General features: G+C 33.7%; 1 protein-coding gene across 1 annotated transcript in view; it reads left to right on the forward strand.

Moving 5' to 3' along the window:
* The window catches only part of BRWD3 (bromodomain and WD repeat domain containing 3), a 155,668-nt gene that overhangs the window by 57,162 nt on the left and 75,752 nt on the right, over positions 1 to 22,754 (forward strand). The window contains exons 8-17 of the mRNA XM_040265636.1: positions 312 to 533; positions 5,872 to 5,972; positions 6,489 to 6,559; positions 7,535 to 7,635; positions 9,865 to 9,905; positions 13,356 to 13,460; positions 14,485 to 14,638; positions 17,703 to 17,837; positions 19,064 to 19,192; positions 21,071 to 21,296. Of these exons, the coding sequence (XP_040121570.1) occupies positions 312 to 533; positions 5,872 to 5,972; positions 6,489 to 6,559; positions 7,535 to 7,635; positions 9,865 to 9,905; positions 13,356 to 13,460; positions 14,485 to 14,638; positions 17,703 to 17,837; positions 19,064 to 19,192; positions 21,071 to 21,296 (1,285 nt within the window). The remainder of the gene's footprint in view (positions 1 to 311; positions 534 to 5,871; positions 5,973 to 6,488; positions 6,560 to 7,534; positions 7,636 to 9,864; positions 9,906 to 13,355; positions 13,461 to 14,484; positions 14,639 to 17,702; positions 17,838 to 19,063; positions 19,193 to 21,070; positions 21,297 to 22,754) is intronic.

Here is a 22,754-nt window from a genome sequence, read left to right on the forward strand (position 1 = left end):
TGGCAGATATACTTAATGCCACCACACTTAAATGTGAGTTAAAAATGTTTTGAATTATCAGAATTGGTAGTAGCTTTGAGGAGTTCTTCACATATGCCATTATCATTTTAGACTGTCAGTGCTATTATTTGGACATCTTTTATATTTTCTATTAGATCCATATTATATGAAGAAAAGAGACTAAAAAGTGAATACTTAAAAGAAACATTAATAAAATCCTCACTTTGTTTTTGCTTTTTTTTTTTGACCCCTTTGTGAGGGGACAAATTTCTGTTTTATTGTAAATTTTTTGTCCTTTTGTATTGCTGTAGGGTTCCGATGACTGTTTGGTGAAAATCTGGGCAACAGATGATGGACGCCTTCTGGCTACTCTTCGAGGGCACTCTGCTGAAATTTCTGACATGGCTGTTAACTATGAAAATACTCTCATTGCCGCAGGCAGTTGTGATAAAGTTGTAAGAGTGTGGTGTCTTCGAACTTGTGCACCAGTTGCAGTCCTTCAGGGACATTCAGCTTCTATCACTTCCATACAGGTAAGAAAAATACAAAGATACCTCTAATATATATAATAAGAATGAGTATTTTCTTGTTTTTTGTTACATTGTTTGGATAATATAAAGAATGGCAACAGAAAAATTTTCATCTCTTAAGGGCTTTGTCCCTATCTTGCAGACAGGTATTTATTTTAAAGTTCCTTTTTCATATAAATCTGTTCTGTTCAGAAATAAGTAAAACAGTTATTGAAAAGGTTTTTTGAGTACAGTGTAAGACATATTATTTATCTCATTTGTATTTATGAACAAAGGACAAGACTTGGAATTGCCTTAAGGAACACTGATACCTTTTAGGCAGGATATGAACAGGTTCTAACTTGAATATTGGCATACTTTGTGTTAATATTTAATGCAAAATGTTTGTCAGTTCAGATTTTGTGTGTGTGTAGTTTAGGGAAATTTTTATTCTTATTTTCATGAATTTATTCCAACTTGATGTTTGATATACATCAGCTTTTTAAATATTTGTCCATATAGTGTTTTTACCAGACATTGGTAGTGAAAGTTCTAGATACTCCCCAAAGAACTTTGTTTTCTTCTTTGTGTTGACAGCAAAACAGAAGAATCCTTTTGACACTGTCTTTTAGTTTGGTCAACGAGACCACTTTTGTGGATGAGATAATTACTCCAATTGAATTTTCTTTGTTCTTTAGTCACTAATAAGTATGCCAGGCAATTTTTGTTTTAATATTTAAGTAATATATCACCTATTTATGAGGTACTAGAATTGGGTTCCAAGAATTGGGTTCAATGTATATTGGATTTGAAAATTTATTTTTTTATTTTTCTTTTCTTTTTTTTAATTTTTATTTATTTATTTTTTTACTTTACAATACTGTATTGATTTTGCCATACATTGACATGAATCCACCACAGGTGTACATGAGTTCTCAACCCTGAACCCCCCTCCCACCATACATCAAATTTTTGATTGTTTGAAATTATCTATTGGATTTTGTTTTGGGATATTATTAGTTTCTTATGTTCTCACCATCCTATCTGACAGACTATTTCTGAAATTTGGAGATAGGCTTATACAACATGAAAACTATGAATATTTGTTACTACTGAAAATATTTATGGAACTGTTTTGCTCCATCATAGTTTCATTTGCTAGTTTCTATCTCATTTCATTTGTGTGTGTAAGTGCCCTAGAGATCCATAGACCTCTTTTGTTTTTGTTTTTTTGTGTTGTTTTTGTATGGACCTCTTTTCTATAACATTCTTTCCCTTAGTGATCGCATCAAGTCTCATGGCTTTAAATTTCATCTGTAAGCTGATGACTCCAAATGTGTACTTCCATCTTGGGGCCTATCTTTTAGCTCCATACTTGTACATTCAATTACCTAGTTGGCATCATCACATGAATGTCTGCAAGGCATCTCAAACTCAACATCTTCAAGATTGAACCCCTGTCTTCCTTTCTCAGATTTGCTCCTCCCAAACCTTTTCCCATATAAACAAATGACAACTTCATCCTTTCAGTTGCTCAGAGTAGTCATCCCTGACTTTTTGTTTCTTATATCACATATCTAACTTGTTAGCAAATCATGTTTACTCTACCCTCAAAATATATCCAGAATCTGAACAAATTCTCATGACCTTTGTCATTACTACCTATTTCAAACCACCATCATTTGTGACCTATATTATTGAAACAGACTTCTAACTGATCTTCCTGTTTCTTCCCATCCCTCTTTCCTGCCTGAGTCTAGCCTCTGCATAGATGCATAAGTGATTTTAAGATGGAGGTTTAAAAAAAGGAAATTAAATCATGTCACTGGTGCTCAGAACCTTTAATAGCCTCCCAACTCAGAGTTAAAGCTGAAGGTTTTACAGTGACCCACAAAACCTTACATTCTCGGCCCATTGCTCTCTTTGACCATATCTCCTACTGCTTGTTATCATTCTGCTTTAGCTGCTTCTTTAAACCACTCTAGCTACACCTCTGCCCTTGCTTTTGCTGTTTTATATCTCTGAAATGGTCCTCTTTGGTCATATGACTTATTCCCTTACTTTCTAAATAATGGAAATGCCTGTCACTTTTCCCAGGGAAACTTTCTCTGACTAACTTACTATTTTAAAATTGTAAATCATTACTCCTACCAGCACTCTTTCATTTTTGTTCATAGTAATAATCATCATTTAGCATGCATTCTATATGCTTTATTCTTTGCTGATTGTCTCTATTAACATTGTAGTATATTATTATTTTTTCAGTTTCTTTCTTTTTTAAATCAAATTGAAGTAATATGGTATGGTGTTAATAGTGGTTGCCTCTGGATAGTGGGATTATGAATAGCTTTTGTTCTGTTTTTCTATATTTCCTAGCTTTTCTTCAATAACTATGTATTAAAATAAAATTGTAATTTTAATGTTATGAAAATTATATTCAGAAATACACATGTGTTTTTAATTTTATAATCTTAAACATGATTTCTCATTTAAAAACAACCCAAAAATGGGGTTTCCCTGGTAGTCCAGTGGTTGGGAGTCTCCCTGTCAATGCAGGGAGCATGAGTTCAGTCCTTGTTCCTAGAAGATCCCACATTCTGCAGGGCAGCTAAGCCCAGGTGCCGCAACTACTGAGTCCACACTCTAGAGCCTGCAAGCTACAACTATTAAAACCCGCATGCCTAGATCCTATGCTCTACAAGGGAAGCCACTATGATGAGAAGCCTATGCACCATAATGAAGAGTAGTCCCCACTTACTGCAACTAGAGAAAGCCCATGCATAGTAATGAAGACCCAGAGCAGCCAAAAATAGTAAATAAATAAATTAATTAAAAATACATTAAATACAAAAATAGATACATTTATGGACTGAATTCCCCTTTGTGATTGAAAAAGTTAAAGTATAATGAGGATAATAAAGGTTTTAGTATTTCTTCAAACTTAATCAGTTCAGTTCAGTTCAGTCACTCAGTTGTGCCTGACTCTTTGTGACCCCATAAACCACAGCATGCCAAGCCTCCCTGTCCATCACCAACTCCCGGAGTCCACCCAAACCCATGTCCATCGAGTCAATGATGCCATCCAACCATTTCATCCTCTGTCGTCCCTTTCTCCCCCTACCCTCAATCTTTCCCAGCATCAGGATCTTTTCCAATGAGTCAGCTCTTCACATAAGGTGGCCAAAGTATTGGAGTTTCAGCTTTAACATCAGTCCTTCCAATGAACACCCAGGACTGATCTCCTTTAGGATGGACTGGTTGGATCTCCTTATAGTCCAAGGGACTCTCAAGAGTCTTCTCCAACACCAAAGTTCGAAAGAATCAATTCTTCGGTGCTCAGCTTTCTTTATAATCCAACTCTCACATCCATACATGACCACTGGAAAAACCATAGCCTTGACTAGATGGACCTTTGTTGGCAAAATAATGTGTCTGCTTTTTAATATGCTGTCTAGGTTGCTCATAACTTTCCTTCCAAGGAGTAAGTGTCTTTTAATTTCATGACTGCAGTCACCATCTGCAGTGATTTTGGAGCCCAGAAAAATGAAATCAGCCACTGTTTCCACTGTTTCCCCATCTATCTGCCATGAAGTGATGGGAGCGTATGCTATGATCTTCGTTTTCTGAATGTTGAGCTTTAAGCCAACCTTTTCACTCTCCTCTTTCACTTTCATCAAGAGGCTCTTTAGTTCTTCTTCACTTTCTGCCATAAAGGTGGTGTCATCTGCATAAAATCATACTATTTCATATTTTATTGTCTCATTCCTGTAGATCCTAGATCAGCATATTCACCAGCCAGATAGTAAATATATTAGGCTTTGCAGACCATATGGCCTCTATTTCAGACTGAGCAACTTCACTTTCACGTTTTACTTTCATGCCTTGGGGAAGGAAATGGCAACCCACTCCAGTGTTCTTGCCTGGAGAATCCCAGGTTTGGGGGAGCCTGGTGGGCTGCCATCTATGGAGTCGCACAGAGTCGGACATGACTGAAGCGACTTAGCAGCAGAAGCAGCAGCAGCAGCAACTACTTTGCTGTTGCAGTGCAAAGCAGCCATAGCCAGTTTAAGGTGACTGTGTACCAATGAAACTTTATTTACATAAACAAGCAGGAAACTGGATTTGGTATGTAGGCTATGATTTGGAGGCTTCTGCTATAGATTGTGGATTAAGCTTTCTGATGCAAGCTTCTGTAGCTCAGAAATGAATATATAAGTGTACTACCTGAGCACTGGTTTCTTTACTGTTCATCAGCTCTTAATGGATAATATTAATTGGTATTTTTTGTTTGATTTAAGCTTTGTAGTCTTTAGAAGTTCTGTGCTTCCAAACAAGAAAACTAAATAAGTGACTTCTAATACCTATAATGATTATTTGCTTTTGATTTGAGTTTAAAATTTATTCAAGTCATATTCATCTTGATCCTTAATCTTCATCTCAGTGGAAGGTATTCATTATGTTTATTTGGAATTTTTATTTTTTTAATTATTTATTTGGCCATGCTGCATGGCTTATAGGATGTTAGTTCCCCAACCAGAAATTGAACCCAGGATACGGCAGTGAAAGCACTGAGTCTGCCAGGAAATTCCTCACTGGACTGCCAGGAAATTCCTCATTTGGGATTTTTAAAACTCATGGGCATGCTCGAGACCCTGGTTTGATTTTCAGTCTTCCTGTGTCACAGACATCAGGAATGCAGTTGACTTTTCCCTTATTCTCTTCTGAGGATGTGTAAAATACAGAGAGTTAGAGCTTGAGAATCCTATGTGACTAAGACCATCTGTGGTTTATCTAGGATAGTAGTCATACTTCAAATTGGCAACTCAATTTATATTTTTAAATCTTTTTTCCACAATGATACATACAGACATTTGACTTATGTTATCCATGTACATGAAAATGATTTAGATTTAAAAATGCCAAAATTTCCATTGTACTTCATTGAAGTTTAGAGTTTAAAATGTTAAAACCCAAACACTTAGACTTGTACCTTCCTAGTTACTGATTTTTAGATTTTCTTTTGATGCCTTTTTCAGGTGAACTATAAAAATTTTATGTTGTTGCTATATAAGCATGTATTCAGCAGATTTATAATGGTTTAGCTAGTAATGACTTTGTGTTTTCTCCATTAAAAGCAGTGAAATAATAATCTTTAAGTTATATTGAATAATTTTAAATAAGTGTTTTTAGGACTAAAATATTTCATCCTAAATTAAATGACTGACTTTCTCTACAGTTTTTTGATATTTTAGTTTTTAATGAGATATCCATTAATCTAGGAAATTTAAATAACTAATTTCTTGAAACTGAAATTAAGTTGAAACATGAAAGGTTTCTATTTTAATTAGAATTCTTTTTCCAGTTTTGTCCATCAACTAAAGGCACAACCAGATACCTCACTTCTACTGGTGCTGATGGAACAATTTGTTTCTGGCAGTGGCATGTGAAAACAATGAAGTTTAAGTAAGTTTAGAGTTTTGTTAAAAATTTTATGAAAAGAATGTTCATTTTTCTTTATCATCTTGAGAGATTCTTGATAGTTCATGTATTGAATATGTAAATTGTGTGTGCATGGGTTGTGTGTGTACACATCCATACTCACTTCAATTGGATGTTAGAGATTTTAGAGTAAATTTTTTATGAAACCAATGTTGAAGAGACTATACACAAAATTCTGATAAGGAGTATTTGTTTCATTTCTTACCGTGGTAAGAACACCTTGAACTTTTCTTCATGATGTTAGTAAGTAACATGGTAACTTATTTGTAAAGCTAAAATAACAATACTGGTAGCATAAAGTATGTTTGTAAGTTTAAATGCATTTTTAACTTCAATAGTGGAAATAGTACCTATTGACTACTTCAGTTTTGTGGTTTCTATAATATTGATGATAAATCTGTCAATGTCTAGCAGTGTGCTAAAATTCTTGTACATTAAAAGAACATGATAAAGAATAAAAACATCTTACTTTTCTCTTAGAGATCGCCCAGTGAAATTTACTGAGAGATCTAGACCTGGAGTTCAGATATCTTGTTCATCTTTCAGTTCTGGTATGTATAAAAATTGAGTGTTTTGAGTACCTAAAATATTGAATAATCCAGTTATAAAAGATTTTTCAATTGTAAAATATTTTTCAGTTTTGTGGAGAAAAATGCATATGTTTGAGAATTAATAGACACATACTAAAAATGTGAACCATGTTATAATAGACCTTTGTGGATTCTAATTAACATAAATAGAATTTGAGTTTTTTTTCCTATTTACAATTAATGTATTTTTATGTAACAATGAATTTAGTTGGTAAAAAGTACAGCCTTCCCCCAACACTCACACACAATTCAACATGAAAATCCTACCCTGAATTTTCAGAAAACATGTACTGTGGCTCCATATAGAAGACCCGTTCTCAGTATGTAAACATTGCTTTTCTACTGCTGTTAAGAGTATGGTAATTAACCTTCTATTTTTTGTTGTCATAAAATATAGCATTAAATTTACCATTTTAAGAAACATTTTTAAGTGTACAGTTCTATGGCATTAAGTACATTCACATTGTTCTGCATACATTACCAGCATCCATCTCTAGAATTTTTTTCATCATCCCAAAAGCTGCTAGTTTTCACCCTTAACCACTATAGCCACTATACAGAGAATTGTAAATATAGATTATTTTATAAATAATTTTGGAACATTATGTTTTTATGAGATATAAAGAAATGAATTCCTCAAGGCTTTTAGTGTTTATGATTCAAAGGCCTGTATTTGGTGTAAAAGTTGTGGTTTTATTGGGTGAGTGATATAGTTGTTCCTTAAATATTCCTTGTTCCTTAAATATTCCTCTTGTTTTTCTTGAGTTTTTACTTATTTTTTTCTAAAATATTAATATGCCTTTAATAGGTAGAAGATAACTTTGTGTTTGTTGAAGACTTTTTTATTAATAAAGTATAACTAAGGAAGCAATCAGAGGGTTTTTAAAGTTTCTTGGTATAATTTTCTTAAATGTTTGTTTGTTTTTAATCCTCTAGGTGGTATGTTCATTACAACAGGTAGCACTGACCATGTGATTAGAATATATTATTTAGGTTCTGAGATCCCTGAGAAAATTGCCGAGTTAGAGTCACATACGGTAAGAACAAAATGAAAAACTTAAATATCATGCTTTGTTTTTAAACACCATGGAAAGCTGGTTTTCTTCTTTGCTGATCTCTAATTTAATATAGATTGGTCCTGAAACCTGTATGGTAAGATTTCTTTTGAGTGGTGAAGATTGGTATGAAATTCTGAATTTAGTATGCTTATAGTATTTAAGAAAATTTCTGATTATATGAGAAGGGAAAAATATATGTTATAGTAATAATTTATTAAAAAAATCATCTTTTAGCCTGCTTTATTAATCATATAACTGTTTGTTACTTTGAAGTCTACTTATTAAAAGACATATTAAGGTGCATCTTAGGAAAAAAATTATTTTTACTGAACTTAGCTCATTGGTCTTAGTTTGATTATTTTCAGAATGCCATGAGACTCCTGAAATCTAATCCCATTTAACTGTCAACAACAGCCTTCCATACAGGGAAGCTTTATACTAGGGTGACAGCCATTGGTACCTGGGACTTTTCTTCTCAAGCTCTCTCCACTGTTGTGTGACATTTACAAGAAATTTTGGAGCCATTATTTATTTATTTCCCTGTATACCTTTTACTTCTTCCTCCTCTTTATTTCCTTACCTTCTTCTCCAGACAGTTGTTTACTGTTGAATATGGGAGTATTTGTTTCAACTCACTGTAGATCTCGTGTTCCTCATTGTCAAAGCTATATAGTCTGCATCTGAAAGTACTCAGCTTTATAAGTCTTACTATTACTGTTCCTACTACTTTTCATGCTTAAATGATTTGGAATAGTGTTAGTACATATCAGTAAAACACAAAATTTCCCTGAAAGATAACTTTTTAAAAAAGATACTTTGTGAGTTCCAGAATCACTCATGTTCCTGAAATTTGAGTAAAACTGAGACCCCTGTTAGAAACTTTTTCCTTGAACTTTTGGAAACAGCCTCCTGCTTTTGTCTTATCATATGAACATAATTGAATATTCAGTTTATGAAGAGTTACTGAACCAAGCTGAGCTCTCACCTTGCTGTAACTTATTCATAGATACTAAAATCCTGGAATATTATTTAAATTGTGAAATATAAAAACTTAGGAAATATGTTGAGACTATCCAGTAGGAAAAATCCAGTTGTGCTAGACCACACAAAGGAGACATCTTTACAGTTACCACCCAAGCAAGGTGTGTATACAGTATGGTCAAATTTATTGAGAGCTGAGAAAAGAGGAAGTAGTAAATAAATGGGAAATAATTGAGGGAGAAAAGATGAAGAAAAATTGATTGGTAGAGGGTTTTTTGGCAGAGGCCCAGATAAAAAAGTCAGAAAACTTAAACATTCCCTGTTGAAATTAGTGGCAGCTGTTAGTCATTGAAAATAAGATGTCCTTTCATAACATCTAAAACCAGTTATTGGAACCCACAGTGAGAGTCCTGAATCTATCAAATAAAAATACTCAGTGAAATCATGGAACAGTGGGAATCACAGATATGTCTGAACATATGAAGATGGTTTAATGTGTTTTTAAAATGAAAAAATAACTAAATATGAAGACATTTAGTATCTGAGCTTTTTATTAAAATTTAAGTACAAATGAAGAAAATTAAAAGAAGTTAAGTTCAAATTTAGTTCAATAATTGTGGTTTGTGAAAATGTTTACCACATTTGAAGGTACATTACTATAGTATAATCACTACAGTACACATTATATTTGTAGTAAGTATAGTTTAGTGATAAAGGAAGATTCAAACAACAGTATCTAAATTAAGATACCTAAAGACTGTCAAATGAATTCATTATAAAATAATTAAATAACCATGTGAGAAACAGCAAATGACTGATTTGTTTTCTGAAATTAAAAAAATGTTAAGTGAAAAATTTAGTTCAACTACTATTAAATGAATTATTTTAAAGTGGCATTTTAGTGTGTTGTCTTATTATGGGGGAATATAATAAACTAATATCTATTCAGAACTACCTTGTCTCTTGAGATTATGGTTTAGAAACAGATTTTCTTATGTTTGGAAACAAGTTTGTCTCAAATTACTGCTGATAACTATTCCTCCTTAGTTAATAATTTCAGTCTTCATTAATTTTCTTTAAAGAAAATTAGAGTTTTTTTAAAAGAAAATTATAACATTAAAAAATCCACTTAATGATACTTTTGCATGTGAATTTGAGGAAAAGAGTACTTTATTAATTTTAAAAATAAATTAATTCTAATCACAAACCTTTTGTTTTATGTCTTAGGACAAAGTTGTTGCTGTTCAGTTCTGTAACAATGGAGACAGGTAATTATGTAGTACATATCTGTATAAACAGATGTTTCACATATTTTACCTCTGTGTCTTCAGAAAAAGCTACTTCTACTATAGATGTTTTATTTCTCTCTAGTTAAACTGAAAGCTGTTGTCTCTTTTTGATGACATTCTCATCCCAGATCTTCTAAGCTCCCATCCAAATAGTAGCCATAGTCTATCAGTTCTTCCTGTATGAATGATTTCTTTCTTTCTTTTTTTTTTTTTTTTTGCTTTTTCCCTTTCTGTTATCATCCACCTTGGTCAAGAATTCCATTATTTGACCCATTACCTTCAATATTCTTCTCCCTTCTAAATGTGTCTTATCCATTTCTGTCAGATTAACTTTGCTCTATTCAGAAATTTTTAGTGTTTCCTCTTTGTCTATAGGATAGAATTCAAATGTTTTAGCCTGGCATTCAGAATTCTCTACAACTTGACTTAGGCCTACATTCTTTTCTCATCTACTATTCCCTATTTAAATACTCAGATCCAGCCCAGTTGATTTAATCATCATTATTATTATAGTCCATATGCATTCCCTCATCCATTCTTTTGCTTATACTTTACCTCCTACCAGGAATAATCATACCCTACTTCCTTTTACTCCCGTTCTGTCCCTCCTATGTCTTCCCTTTCCCTTCTCTCCTTCCTTTTATTTCCTTCTTACTGTCTCTTTTTCTTTTCTAAGTTCTATCTTTCTTTTAAGGTTCATACCCTACCTGAAGCCCTTCCTGACTCCTCGAGATTTTAGCTATCTTGTCTTCCTCTGAATATCTAGATTGTTTATTGTCTCTACTGTAAGTGTGTATCACATTTCCTATGTCTGTTAACTCAGAAATTATATACAAGTATTCTTGCACCCTATCAAATGTATCATCCCCAGAAGGTGATAACTTTCTGCCTTGGCCTACAGATTGACCTAAAATAGATTTTAAAATTTATCCACTTGGCATAAATTTGTATCCATATCTGTCTATAAGGACATTATGTGAGGACCATGTTTTACTATTAAATACTTTTCAAACACCGGTGATTACTGTGATGATTGTGTTCATCTTCATTCAATGCAAGAGTAAATAATAATGATTCACCAAGAGTGATATATTTATTAGGAATGAAAAAACCTTCAAATAATTTTTAAGGTTGTTTTATTGTACCATACTGAGTATACATGTAAAGGTTTGTATAGCTACTCTTCTTTCATACTAGGAGTATCTGAATTTTTAAAATTCTTTACCTTTTTCCTTAAATGCAAAACATTATTTTATCTAAATTATGTGGCCAGTACATATATCAAAAGATGTCCAATTTTACTAATTATCAAGAGAAATACAATTTAGAATAACAATAACAATTTTTTCTTTCAGAATGACCAAGATATTGAAGAATCATAGCATCCAGTATTGCCAAGGGTTTAGGAAAAATAAGCACTGTCCCACAACCTTGATGATAACTGTAAATTGTTTTTTAAAAAAGAACTTTTTAGGGAAATAATTTGGCAGTATGTCAAAAGCTTTCAAAATGTGCCCACCCTGAAAGGGGAATATTACAGAGAAAAGATGCAGCAAAAGTATAAATTCTTCACGAAAGAGTCCATTATGCCATTAAACTAGGAAAATGTCTTTGATTTGACAGCTCCTAGTGTGCGCATCTATGGCCAAATCTGAAGTTGGAACAAGCTTTTCTTTAAAAAAAATGTGCCTGCCCTTTGACTCAGCAAAGATATATATAAGGTTTCACGAAGATGTGTACAGAGATATTCATCACAGCATTATTTATAATGGCAAAGACTGGAAATAGTAAAAATGTTCATTATTAAGTGGTTGATTAAATTTTGATAGATCCATATTGTTGAATAATTATTGAAAGGGATGGTAATATTTATATTTGTAAACAGAGAAATATATCTACAAAATAAAGTTGACCTTTGAAAAACAGGTTTGAACTGTGCAGGTCCACTTATGCATGCTTTTTTTAAATTAATACATTAGAAAACTTTTTGGAGATTTGTGATAATTTGAAAAAACTCAGACAAATCACATAGCTTAGAAATATTGAAAATATTAAGAGAAAGGTATGCCATGAATGCATAAAATATATGTAGATATTTGTATAACACATAAGATATGGGATCTTCCATCTTCGTTGGGATGTGGGATCTTCCATCTTCGTTGTGGCATGCAAACTCTAGTTGCACCATCTGGAAAAACACTATAAATCAGTGTGTGTGTGTGTGTGTGTGTAAATCAGTGTGTGTGTGTGTGTGTGTGTGTGTGTGTGTGTGTGCGGTAAGTCGCTTCAGTCATGTTCAACTCTTTGTGACCCTATGGTCACAGGCTCCTCTGTCCATGGGACCTTTCAGGCAAGAATACTGGAGTGGATTGCCATGCCCTCCTCCAAGGGATCTTCCTTTATACTGTAATTCTATTCCCTGTAGTGGGAATATATAAATGTATGTGTCTATATAAAGTCTGAAAGAATAGAAACTAAGTTATGGATAGTGGTAGGTTATAGGTTATAGTTATAGGTTAATGAATGTATTTTTATTCAGTTTTATTGAGATGCATTCCACATAAAATTCAGTGTTTTAAGTATATTCCCAGGACTGTGCAGCCTTCACTATGATCACTTTTATTTTATTTTTTAATTAAAATATTTTTGATTTGTAAGATTATATTAATTTCAGGTATAAAAGATGGTGATTCAATATTTTTATAGATTATGCTTTATTTAAAGTTATTGTAATCACTATATTTCTCCATGCTTTACTCTTATATCCTTATTGCTTATCTAATTTATACATAATAGTTTGCATCTCTTAATCCCAAATCCCTAGAATATTGTCATTGCCCCCAAAAGAATTCCCATATCCATACCCTTTAGCTTTCAATTTCCCATCTTTCTACACCCCTACCTTCAGCTCTGAACAACCATTAATCCACTTTTTATTTTTGCAGATTTGCCTATTTTTGATATTTCATATAAATGGAATCATACAGTATTTGGTCTTTTGTGATTTTTTTACTTAGCATGTTTTCAAGATTCATCCATGTTGAAGCATGTATAAGAATTTGATTTCCTTTTATGGCTGTCAAGAATTTGATTGTATGGCTATAAAATATGTTTATCCATCTATCAGTTGATCAACATTTGGGTTGTCATCACTTTTGAAATATAATGAATAATACAATGAATATCTGTGTACATGTTTTTCTGTGGACTTATGTTTTCATCGCTCTTATATACTAATGGAGGAGTAGAATTGTTGAGTCACGTGGTACTGTTTATCATTTTGAGGAATGCCAAACTGCTTCCCAAAGTGCACCACTTTCATTATCCACAGAAGTATATGAGGATGAATGTATTACTTTTATAATTAGAAAAGTAGTGATTTTCATTCTAGAGAAAGGTAATAAGAATATTTTAACTGTTTCTTTGCAGTTTAAGATTTGTTAGTGGAAGTAGAGATGGAACAGCAAGAATTTGGCAATATCAGCAACAAGAATGGAAGAGTATAGTACTAGATATGGCTACTAAAATGACTGGGTAAGATTGGATGTTAGATATTTTAATGATTCTCTTATGGTATAGTATCTTTTACATTATTGTATTCTATTTAATAATGAAAATAAATCTTTTTAATTTGGAGTTAATTGGTAGAAATTTGTATCTGTGTTTAGTCTCTAAGAACACTGTCTTTAACCATTGATTGACAGATTGGATGATAGGAATATATCTGACTCATTCAAACTTCTTGTGATCCAAAGATCTCTGTGCTTTACTAATGCCTATAGAATCATTCTCTGTCCTAGTTTTCTATAAGTCATTTTTATATTTTTTTATACTAGACAACTTTGAGGGTTGTCTGTATTAAATGTCATCATATTTTTAGATATTTCTCTGACTTACTGAGAATACCTTTATGTTTCATATGTTAGTATTCCTACTCAACATTATAAATATAGTTAATCAGAATTACATTTCATCATCTTCACTGTTAACTAGAAGATACATTAATTACCTCTTTAGGATACAACAGTTTCTTTAGGGTATGATCCTGAAATTAATTATTTTCCCATTAACAACAATATAGAATCAACTTTGTAGTCATAGTCAGCTACTGATAATGTCATTTGATTAAATCAATTAACTAAATTTCTTACTGCTTTTTTGTATACCTACTTTAGTTTCAAAAAATGAATATTTAAAAGAATAAAGTGTCCATTTAATTATGTTTTCCTCATATTTTCTGGTAGCCAACCTGACCTTGTATTTTACTTTTCAAGATATCTGAAAATTCCTTTCTAACTTCACTTTTTTATTGTTCTCATTTAGCTAACTATAAAATTTTTGTCATTTTGTATTTTTTTCCACCATAAAATAAGCCTATAGATGTTGCCCTATGTGATATTAATACTTTTATTATTTTATTTCATGTGTAATTAAAGATAGAGTTTAGGATTTTTTTAATCTAAAAAGTTGCATGCTCTTAGAGAGATTTTTTTCATAATTTGCTATTTAGATGCTCCTTTGTTTAAATATCTATTAACCCCGAAATTATTTTGTTTAGGAACAATTTGCCATCTGGAGAAGACAAGGTCACTAAACTTAAGGTGACTATGGTGGCCTGGGATCGATATGACACCACAGTTATTACTGCAGTGAACAATTTCCTTTTGAAAGTATGGAATTCTATCACAGGCCAACTTCTTCATACGTTATCCGTAAGTATTCTATTTGTGGAATAATTAAAAATGATCGAAAAGGGCATTATTCTAGAAGACAGGAAATTTTAAGTTTTCTAGTTTGCTTTCTATGGCTTACTGTTGCTTGGAGAATTATTCAAAGTACCTTTGTTGACATATCTACAAAATAAGGATGGCTCATGGTGTAGCTATTAAAAGCAGGTATGAAAACTTTTCGGGATCTTTTCCCATATTTATTTACTCATTATGTTATCATATGCAGTCAAGGGTATATAAATTATTTATTCATAACATGAGTTGGGATTTTTTTAGTTGTTTTTAAGGGTAGAGCTGGCTTTATTTAACCCAGTATATACAAAATAGTAGATTTTCAACATGATATAAGAAATATTATTGAAATTGTTGACATTTTTCATACTAAATCTTTGAAATCTAGTGTGTATTTTAAGTTTACACACCATTTCAGTTTCCACTAGCCACATTTCAGATGCTTAGTAGCCATATGTGGCCAGTGGCTACAGGTCTAGAATTTGTGTACCAGAGTCTTACTAGGGTGTGAAGTTCTTTAATTCAACAAATACTTATTGAGTATCCATTGTTCCAGCCACTGAGATAGGTTTAAATAGTAGATTAAAGAGTCCCTATCCTTCTAGAGTTTGTAGCCTATTAAATGAAACAAAGAAACAAGCATTTAATCAAATAAGTGCTAAGAAGAGTACAACGCAAGTTTCTAGTAGGATAACCAAACTTGGTCTGGAAGGGTCAGAGAAAGCTTCCTGAGAAGGTGAAGCTTGTGTTAAGATTTGTAAGATAGGTAAAATTTCCCAGCTCTCATCCTAAATGTCACCTCCTTGACAAGGCCTTCCTTAGCAAACAATCATGGGTAGCCTCCCAGTCATCGTCTTGCTTTATTTTCATCATAGCGTTGACCACTACCTAGTATTTTCTTACTGAATTTTTTGTTTGTTTATTTTCTGTCTCAGCATGGTAGGGGATCAATAAATATTTGGTAAATTACATGTGTGAGGAGGTTGAAAGTTCCCTCCAAGAAGAGGGAAAAGCATGTACAAAGGTCTTGAGGTAGAAAGGAGGTGAAAACCAATTTTTTGGCTAAAGCACAGAGAGCAGAAAGAGTATCACCTGATAGGAGGAGAAACAGGCAGGGGCCAGACCATGCAAGGTCTTGTAGGATTTATCCTGAGACCAATAGGTACCATGAAAAGGTTTAAAAGCAAAGGAATGGCATGTGAATTTTGCTTTTGAAAACTGCCTCCTAATTGTAGCAACAGAGTAGAGAGAATAGATTGGAATGAGATAAGGATGACTCTGAGTATACTGTAGGATTCTATGATAGGATGGGCCTTAATGATAATTTGCATTTGTATGGTAGTGGTGGAAATAGAGGTGTGCTTAATAAATAAATAGGGCAGATGATAAATCTTTAAGAATCTGACTAGGTTTTGTTTCTCATGACCAAGGACCAAAAATGGAACCCCCTATTTAAAAATCTCTCTTTCCTAATGTACGCTGATATAGTTGCAACATTATCATTTGACTTTAACAGAGTAATTTTACTGCTTACTGATTAGGAACCTGAGAAAGTATTTACTATATCAAATTGGATATTCAGTAAGAGATTTTGTTATGACAGAGAAATAATTTTTTTGATAGTCATTGGGAAAAAAGTTTTTTGTTGTTATTTATCGAAATGAATTTTACCTCTTCATCTTCCACTTTTCATTTTGAGACATTCTGAAGTTACTTTTTAATAAGCTACATTTTTTAACATAATGGTAGTAGGGCAGGTTACTTTTCTATTTTTATGCAATGATTTGGGGTAGAATGCACTTTTTAGGTTCACAACATGTGATTATTTCTGGAAGCTCCTGACATGTAATATGCTGATATGTTCCTAAGTGAAAAGCAATTTCAGGATGTCCCACATGCTTCTCTAAAACTTGGAGCCTGTACTCTCTGGCCGAGAATTTTAACAAAAATGAACAGTGATCTAAATTAGGTGTTGACAAACTTTTTCTTTAAGAGGCCAGATAGTAAATATTTTCAGTTTTGCAAGCAACATATGGTCTCTGTTGAATATTCTTTCATTTTTTACCACCTTTTAAAAGATGTAAAAACCATTCCTTAAGCTGTCTGTCCAGAAACATTGGGGAGCTAGTTGGCCTAAAGTTTCCAGACTCCTGATCTAAAATCTGTAGAGATGCTGATATTGATTTATTACTGGGGAAATATAGGAACGTTGGTTTTCAAACTTACTATTTTTTTTTAGCAGCATTTTCAGGTAGAATATTAAATGAAACCTTCAAGTATAAAGTAGATAAAGGTAAAAAAGGCAAACTATACTTTGAACATATCATAGGTCCTCCCATGATACAATATGAATATCAGTAAGTACTGGATGAAGAATAATGGTTTGTCTGTTATCACTGTGTCAGAATTTAATAAAAGATTTTGTTTGTCACATATTCTGTGACCTTTTAATAGCAAAGTCCTAGAAATATGAATTCCATTTCAGAGGCCTGATTTTGGATTGTATTTCAAATACCTTTCAGGTCTTCTGTCTATTGAATATTTTATGAAGTGAAAGTGAAAGTCGCTCAATTGTGTCCAACTCTTTGAGACCCCTTAGACTATATAGTCTCTGGAATTCTTCAGGCCAGAATACTGGAGTAGGGAAGATCTCCAGGGGTTCTTCTTAACCCAGGAATTGAACTCAGGTCTCCCACATTGTAGGCCACAAGGGAAGCCCAAGAACACTGGAGTGGATAGCCTATCCCTTCTCCAGTGGATCGTCCCAACCCAGGAATTGAATTGGGGTTTTCTGCATTGCAGGGGATTTCTTTACCAACTGAGCTATCAAGGAAGCCATATTTTATGAAATTAGCATTTAAACATATAAGGAACTCTAACATCTATTTCTTGTAGTGTCCATGTTTGTAAATGCTGTTAAATTTACATACATGAATTCACCTGAATTAGATTGATAGGATATCCTGAGATCTATTAACCAAATAAGACAGATATTCAATGTTGCTTTTCATTTTTAATATTGATTTTATCACAGGGACATGATGATGAAGTATTTGTTTTGGAAGCACATCCATTTGATCAAAGGATCATACTTTCAGCAGGTCATGATGGGAACATTTTTGTTTGGGACCTTGACCGGGGGACCAAAATTCGGAATTATTTTAATATGGTAAGGGAAATCTATGTTTGTGAAAGTCGCTCAGTCATGTCCGACTCTTTGCAACCCCATGTTCTATACAGTCCATGGAATTCTCCAGGCCAGAATACTGGAGTGGGTAGCCTTTCCCTTCTCCAGGGAATCTTCCCAACCTGAGGATCAAACCTGGGTCTCCCGCATTGCAGGCAGATTCTTTACCAGTTAAGCAACAAAGGAAGCCCAATCTATGCTTAGTTGATAAAAAAGCAGACTATGATAATTTGGTAATTAAAGTATACTTAGTGTCAAGGAACCTCTTGCACCCTGTTTAAATCCATATAATAACTTAGAGGATGACTCAAGATCTGAGAGTAAGGCCAATTGAGAATTACGCCTTTCAGGGTGTCTCTGTTTTGTGGTGTTAACATTTTCTAAATTCTGTTTCCCAGCTGTTAATTCTAGAAACTCAAATTGAATAAGCATTTGGATTTAACAGTAAACAAAATTACAAAAAATTTAATGTTTAAACTATAATCCTAATGAATGAATCACAACAGTGACTGTATTGTATCTGTCTCTGGTAAATCCTATATAGCTTAGTTAGTAATCAGGAAGTTGGCACACATGGAATTGGAGATGTGGATACTCCTAAAATATATTTTGTACAAACAATGGAAAAATACGGTGAAGTATCTCTTCTCCCAGTTGAACACCCTCCTATGGTGATGAGAATACTCATATTTCCCATATTTATTGTTCCTTTCTGAAAAATAGTTCTGACTAAATATTTCTAAATTGTTGGCCTTTGAGCTCCCTTTTATAGGCTTTATACAGATTCAGAGTTTTAATACCCTTTGTCTTTTGTCAGTGAGATTGATTTGTGTGCTTTAATTTTAGGATGGTTTTTTTAAAGTTTGATTTGCAGTTTAAATATGAAGATAATATCTTGACTTTCCTGAAATAGCACCTTTATTAATCTGGTTGTGTTTAGGTCTTTTATATTCTCCTCAGTCATTCATGCAGTCCTTCTTCAGTTAGGGCATTGCTAGTAATGTTTGATACGACGCATTTCATATTAAAACTCCCTAATTTCTTTCAGAGCTTTACTATTACAGTATGATTCTGGTTACAGAAGTCAGAGAGTACATTGGAATGTTGATGTATCACAGAATCCATAATATTAGCAATTAGAAGCTATTGACTACTTATTGTTTGAAAATTACCTCCTAAGGTGACTTAAGGTGACTTCTAAATTTCAGATTGAAGGCCAAGGCCATGGTGCAGTGTTTGACTGTAAATTTTCACCAGATGGTAATCATTTTGCCTGCACTGATTCACATGGGCATTTGCTGCTTTTTGGATTTGGATGCAGTAAATACTATGAAAAGGTTAGTATACTTAATTGTTGTTATAGATTGCGATTTTTGATTGTATCATTCATACATCTTATTTGAAGCTTTATGGTTAATAAAGGTCACTATGTTTCAATAGATATAAAATAACAAAGTTGCCTTTTTTTGTAAAATTTTTCGTCACTGCTAGAATATAAGGCTTGGCAGTTCAAAGTACTATTAAGATACACTCTTGCTTAGTACATGTTCTCTCTCTGTACTACCTTTTAGGTGTAATAAGAGAATAACTTGACCAGGTTACATCCTTTACTTATCCTAAATTAGGAATAAACAGCTCATTACTGAATGTTTATTTTACCTATTATTGATCTTATTAAAATACTTTGGAAGCTAATTTAATTGGTTTCTTTTATTTTATTAGCTGTTAGTTTAGGATAGATGATAGAATCTTGGAGTTGGAAAAGAACTAGAGTCTTTGAGTTCATGTTGATACTTAATCACCTTTGTGTCTTTCATGCATTGATATTTACCTGTCTCACCATTTATATTATACTCTGTCTATTCTTGTTTGAATAAAAACAAGCAAGAAAAATAGTTATTAAAGTTTGTATGGTTTTTTTCTTTACTTTACAATATTGTATTGGTTTTGCCATACATCAACATGAATTTGCCACAGGTGTACATGTGTTGCCCATCCTGAACCTTCCTCCCACCTCCCTCCCCATACCATCCTTCTGGGTCATCCCAGTGCACCAGCCCCAAGCATCCTGTATCATGCATTGAACCTGGACTGGCGATTCGTTTCATATATGATATTAACATGTTTCAATGCCATTCTCCCAAATCATCCCACCTGTCCCTCTCACACAGAGTCCAAAAGACTGTTCTATACATCTGCGTCTGTTTTTGCTGTCTCGCATACAGCGTTATTGTTGCCATCTTTCTAAATTCCATATATATGTGTTAGTATACCATATTGGTGTTTTTCTTTCTGGCTTACTTCACTCTGTATAATAGGCTCCAGTTTCATCCACCTCATTAGAACTGATTCAAATGTATTCTTTTTAATGGCTGTGTAATACTCCATTGTGTATATGTACTACACCTTTCTTATCCATTCATCTGCTGATGGACATCTAGGTTGCTTCCATGTCCTGGCTATTATAAACAGTGCTGTGATGAACATTGGGGTACACGTGTCTCTTTCAATTATGGTTTCCTTGGTGTGTATGCCCAGTAGTGGGATTGCTAGGTCACAAGGCAGTTCTATTTCCAGTTCTCCATAGTGGCTGTACTAGTTTGCATTCCCACCAACAGTGTAAGAGGGTTCCCTTTTCTCCACACCCTCTCCAGCATTTATTGCTTGTAGACTTTTGGATCGCAGCCATTCTGACTGGTGTGAAATGGTACCTCATTGTGATTTTGATTTGCATTTCTCTGATAATGAGTGATGTTGAACATCTTTTCATGTGTTTGTTAGCCATCTGTATGTCTTCTTTGGAGAAATGTCTGTTTAGTTCTTTGCCCCATTTTTTGATTGGGTCGTTTATTTTTCTAGAAGTGAGCTGCAGGAGTTGCTTGTATATTTTTGAGATTAGTTCTTTGTCAGTTTTTTGCAGCTTAAAAATAACTAACTTTATCTACTACATTATTGTTTTGCTTCCTCTTATCCTAATTGGAGAAATATGATAGGGAAGGGCCAGAAAATAATATATATTATAGGGTTTTGTGGAGAAAAATAACATTATGATCTAGGTGATTCACTTCTACCTAGGGAGAACACATGACAATAGAGGAGTATATAGATAATGGAAAAATTGTCTGATTTGAAAAACAAACATGCTCTAGGAATGAAAATAAATGCTTGTTAATAAATTTCCTGTGCACATTAAATACTAAAAGTCTATCATAAAGATTCCAGATCAGATGTTCTTCCATACTGATTATCGACCTCTTATCCGTGATGCCAACAACTATGTATTGGATGAACAAACCCAACAAGCTCCTCATCTCATGCCTCCACCATTCTTGGTGGATGTTGATGGAAATCCTCATCCCACAAAATTTCAAAGACTGGTACCAGGACGGGAAAATTGTAAAGATGAACAACTTATACCACAGCTGGGATATGTGGCTAATGGTATGTTATCAACAAAATCAAATTTAAAACGTTTTGTAAAGTGTTGAACTTACTCTTCTCTCTGTAATATATCCCCATGCTAAACTATGTAGTAGGTTATAATATATTTTACCTGAAAGTGAAAAGTGTTAGTTGCTCAGTCATGTCCAACTCTTTGTGACCACATGGACTATTGCCCACCAGGCTCCTCCGTCTGTGGAATTTTCCAGGCAAGAATACTGGAGTGGGTTGCCATTCCCTTCTCCAGGGGATCTTCCTGACCCAGGTTTTGCAGGCAGATTTTTTACATCTGAGACACCAGGGAAGCCCTATATTTTATCTGATACCTTATTAATTTTCAGTGGCATAGAACTTTTTACCTTACCAATGTAATTTTTTACATTGTTTATCTCATCTAGACACAGATAATGGATTAGGGCAAACAAGAGTACACTGAAGCAGAGAATGTATTGACCTGCTTCCTTAGAAACCTGAACATGTGTATGATCCTGATGCTTTTAGAACTGAATTTTAGTGATAATTTAAGCTGGTTTAAAACTCAGCATTCAAAAAACTAAGATCATGGCATATGGTCTCATCACTTCATGGCAAATAGATGGGAAAACAAAGGAAACAGTGACAGACTTTATTTTCTTGGGCTCCAGAATCACTGCAGACAGGAACTGCAGCTGTGAAATGAAAAGATACTTGCTCCTTGGAAGGAAAGCTATGACAAACCTAGAAAGCACATTAAAAAGCAGAGACATTAATTTGCCTACAAAGGTCTGTATAGTCAAAGCTATGGTTTTTCCAGTAGTCACGTATGGATGTGAGAGTTGGACCGTAAAAGACCAAGTGCTGAAGAATTGATGCTTTTGAACTGTGGTGTTGGAAAAGACTCTTGAGAGTCCCTTTTACTGCAAGGTTATCAAACTATTCAGTTCTAAAGGAAATCAGTCCTGAATATTCATTGGAAGGACTGATGCTGAAGCTCCAACACCTTGGCCACCTGATGTGAAGAACCAACTCACTGGAAAAACCCTGATGCTGGGAAAGTTTGAGGGCAGGAGGAGAAGAGGGTGACAGAAGATGAGGTGGTTCAATGGCATCACTGATTCAATGGACATGAATTTGAGCAAACTCCAGGAGATGGTAAAGGACAGGGAAGTCTATGCTTCCTGCACTCCATGTGGGTGCAATCTATGGGTTCACAAAGAGTCAGACATGACTGAGTGACTGAACCACAAAAGTGATGATTAAATTTAGTAACTTCAGTGTGTCAAGCTTTTATAATTGGTGAAATTCTACTGCTCTTAGTATTGGTATTTTAATTTGAGAGTACATAGTTAATGGACTGAAGAAGAGGAAATTCAAAGAACTATAAACTGGAAGGTGGCTGTTTACCCACCACCCTCATGTTTGAAATGTAAAGAATTATTTAGTGTTCGGGAGGAGAATGCTAAGTGTTTAAATAACAGT

The sequence above is a fragment of the Oryx dammah genome, unplaced genomic scaffold (assembly GCF_014754425.2).
Source record: "Oryx dammah isolate SB20612 unplaced genomic scaffold, SCBI_Odam_1.1 HiC_scaffold_23, whole genome shotgun sequence".
Lineage (NCBI taxonomy): Eukaryota > Metazoa > Chordata > Mammalia > Artiodactyla > Bovidae > Oryx > Oryx dammah.